The sequence below is a fragment of the Pyxicephalus adspersus genome, chromosome 4 (genome assembly GCF_032062135.1).
Source record: "Pyxicephalus adspersus chromosome 4, UCB_Pads_2.0, whole genome shotgun sequence".
NCBI classification, from domain to species: Eukaryota; Metazoa; Chordata; class Amphibia; order Anura; family Pyxicephalidae; genus Pyxicephalus; species Pyxicephalus adspersus.
In genome coordinates this window covers 34,730,240-34,733,855 of record NC_092861.1, presented here as the reverse complement: position 1 = coordinate 34,733,855, position 3,616 = coordinate 34,730,240, and the positions used below count along the sequence as shown (strand labels likewise).

The 3,616-nt window shown below is 42.9% G+C and overlaps 1 protein-coding gene across 1 annotated transcript in view; it reads right to left on the bottom strand.

Annotated features, from left to right (window-relative positions):
• Positions 1-230: 230 nt before the first annotated feature.
• Positions 231-3,616, bottom strand: part of RNF228 (ring finger protein 228) — a 6,766-nt gene continuing 3,380 nt past the window's right edge. The window contains exon 2 of the mRNA XM_072407869.1: positions 231-3,389. Within this exon, the coding sequence (XP_072263970.1) occupies positions 2,513-3,316 (804 nt within the window). The 5' untranslated portion in view covers positions 3,317-3,389 and the 3' untranslated portion in view covers positions 231-2,512. The remainder of the gene's footprint in view (positions 3,390-3,616) is intronic.

Sequence of the window (3,616 nt, the reverse complement as noted above, 5' to 3'; positions counted from 1 at the left end):
GTTCACGAACACTAAAAAGCTTGCTCTGCTTAAAACTCCAATTTCAGTTTTGACTTGTAGTTCTGTAAATTTCACACAGACTTTATTAATGAGATATCCTTTCAGCGGGCCAGATTTATTAAAGCTCTCCATGACTGGAGAAAATAAACTACAGTATTCTTCCCACATTTTCTTAAGCCAAGTGATATATATATATATATATATATATATATATATACACAATGTATGGGGTTGCTGAAATAAACTGATGCATGAGAGGATACATGGTAAATAAATGTAAAATAAGGGTTTAAAATCATTATTTTTGTATATATTGTAAATTTATGAACATGTGAACAGTCATATTTTCCAATCAATCAGGCAGGTAAGTTTATTTTATTCTAGAAGGGACGCTGCCTGCAATAATGGACATGCCTGCTCACATTTCTTTATGCTAACTTTAGTTCCGCTTTAATGCTCCTTTTTTAAATGCATGCCTATGAATTGCTCAAGTAAATTTAATGTTAATTATGTGTAAACAAATAATGTCTACAAAATAGGAGCCATGTGTAGTCTCCCTGGAATATTGTTGCTCTTTGCGTACTTTTTCCATATCTGTGCAGTCATTTTGTATGAACCAACTTCTGCACTTTATGCACTGACTCTATGCAGGAGTTTCCTGTAACAAAAACTGGTGACTTTTTCCCAGTGCAGGGTGACTGGTGTTATATCCACCTCCGTTGTATCTGCAGACAGCTAGATGATAAACCTCTGCATCGTCCATAACCCTGTTCTTTGTACAGGCTATGAGCAGCACAGTGATGATGTCCCTGTAACTTTTATAAGGTGATATTTGGCTGTGCAAAGGCATTTAGTGCGCACACCATTGATTTGTATCTTCTGTGACTACTTAGGAATATTTGTAAATTATTGTATCCATGCCTAAAATTCAACTTTAATATTGTATCTGCTCCATCCCTAATGGCTTTCCTACAAATCCCTGCTTTTAAAAAAAAAGTTACAAACATATAGAAAACCAAGCATGTAACCAAATGTAACCATTATATTAAAAACAACAATAATATCTCAGCACATGTGATCACTGAATATACGCCATGAGCTGACATTTCTGGACTATCTCAGCCCTAGGGGAGAATCACATACAAGGTTCCAAGAGCAAAGAGGATGCCCAACAAAAAAGACAGCTGATACTCTCTAGGTTTATTGGATGTGGTTTGGAAGGATGTATGGCTACTTGCTTCCGTCTGCCTCAGGATGGATAGTAGGAACCCAGAAATGTTTATGGAATAGCAGTTCCGTAATTTTATGTGTTCATACTAAAACCATAAATTCCCAGATCTGATCACTTCCAGCTCAGAGACATCAGATCTCCAAGCAGTGGCCTGTGGGATGCAGACTGGGGGTCCCGCGTCCCCAATCTGTATGCAGGTCAGACAGGATTACCATCAGTGATCCAAGCACTTGATTTTAGTCTCATGGGGAAATGCCAGACCCCTAATTATATAAATATATACACAAGCACATACATACACAAATGCAGTTAGGCCCATGCTACACTTTTTGCTCACCAATGACATGATAGCTATAGATGGCTGGGAAATATCTGTTTCCACTGATTTATTCCGTGGGTGGCTGGATTTATAATGTAAAAACAGAATAAATTATAATAGGATTAATAAGTACAGCTCTAGAGGCCTCCTGGTTCCAGGTATCTGTGGGTGCCTGCATTTACCATCCTCAGTTCTAATACAGGAACACATCATGTGGGCTGCTGATCATACTGGCTTGCTTGTACTGGTTGGTGGTGGGTGTGATCATCGCCAGGTCTTCTAATATCTGTGCAGGGAATACACATGGCAATGGTGCTCTATTAGGAAACACAAATTAGTTTAAGGTTTAAAAACATGGGCTAGCTAAACAGAAAGCCCTTGTGTATGAACAGCATTGGAAGGTTTTATACTTTGGCTGGATCTATGATGATAATATAGTGAATCATATAAAACTCTGTATTTATGGTCAGATAATGGCGAGATCTATGTCTGAGCCACATAAAAGTCCATATATATGCTCAGGTTATGGTGAATCTTAGGTGTGAATCATATAAAAGTCTATATGTATGGTCGGGTCATGGTAAATCTAGGTGTGAATCATATAAAAGTCTATATGTATGGTCGGGTCATGGTGAATCTAGGTGTGAATCATATAAAAGTCCCTATGTATGGTCAGGGTATGGTAAATCTATGTGTGAATCATATAAAAGTCTGTGTATATGGTCAGATAATGGCGAGATCCATGTGTGAATCATAAAAAAGCCCATATGTATGATCAGGTTATGGTGAATCTAGGTGTGAATCATAAAAAAACACAGTTCTACCTACAGGGTGAATGGCTACATAAATGAACGTCATAATATTGCTAATAAATCATCCAATGGGACACCTAGGTTGGGTAAAAAATACATAGGGTGTGAGGGTGGAGATTGTCAGATCCGTCATATTTTTATTTTTATAATTCATGTGTCTCTCCGGGTGGACGGGCCCCTGCTGCCTTCCCCGGGCTCCGGCCTGTACTTCAGCCAGCAAATCACCCAGGTGACCACCACTGAGAAAAGGGCCAACACACTGGCCACTGACAGACAGATGGGCCCTGCTGGAGAAGGCGCGGGGGCCCCGCTGTATCTGTTCACAAACACCAAGCCAGCAAACAAAAGAACCACCATGGCTATAAAGGAGAACACCACACACACGCAGCCGGCGGTCAATACGGCCCTTTTACAGCTTTGACACCTCTCATAGCCCCGTCTCGGTGAAGGGGCACTGGCTGCCTGTGCTTGGCCTAAGCCCGAAAACGATCCCTGGTCTCTATTAGCTGCAGCAGCCGCCAAGGTCGCCTCAGGACCCGGCTGCAGAGCGTAGCGAAGTTCGGCAGCGCCATGGAGCACAGCGCCACCTGCTGTGCCGTGGTGGTATGGCAGCCCACGTTGCGTAGCATGATGATAGGTGATGGGAGGAAGGATGTCCTGGGGAAATGGGTCATCGTGCCGCACATACAATGGGAAGGCCTCGGCCACCTTCGTGTTCACAGGCAACGCGTCCACCCTGGAATCCGGGACCACTGTGCGATGACGGCATATAGGACAGGAGAGGCGCCATGGCCGGTCCTCTCTGCGGTGCAGGGTGTTCAGGCACTCCTGGCAGAAGGTGTGCAGACACTCCAGCAGCTTGGGAGCTCTCCGGTCCAAATCAAAGTAATTGTAGCAGATCTTACACTCATATTCCTCATAGGTGATGTCCGAGCTGGCCTGATTAATAGCCATGTCCAAGCTTCATTTCCTGACCCAAATGTACCCCATTCCTGAATCCCAGAACCTCCTGCAATGATCACACCTCCTGCAACAAAACAGAACAAAGGGCAGCAGCTAAATACTCACATACAGTCATTGTGTGCACAGATCATCAGGATATGCCATATCAGCCTGTGCAAAGAGGGAAATATCCTGACATGTCACCCTGGTCATATCATGACATGCCAGCCTGGGTATATTATCCTGACATGTCACCCTAGTCATATCATGACATGCCAACCTGGGTATATTATCCTGACATGTCACCCTAGT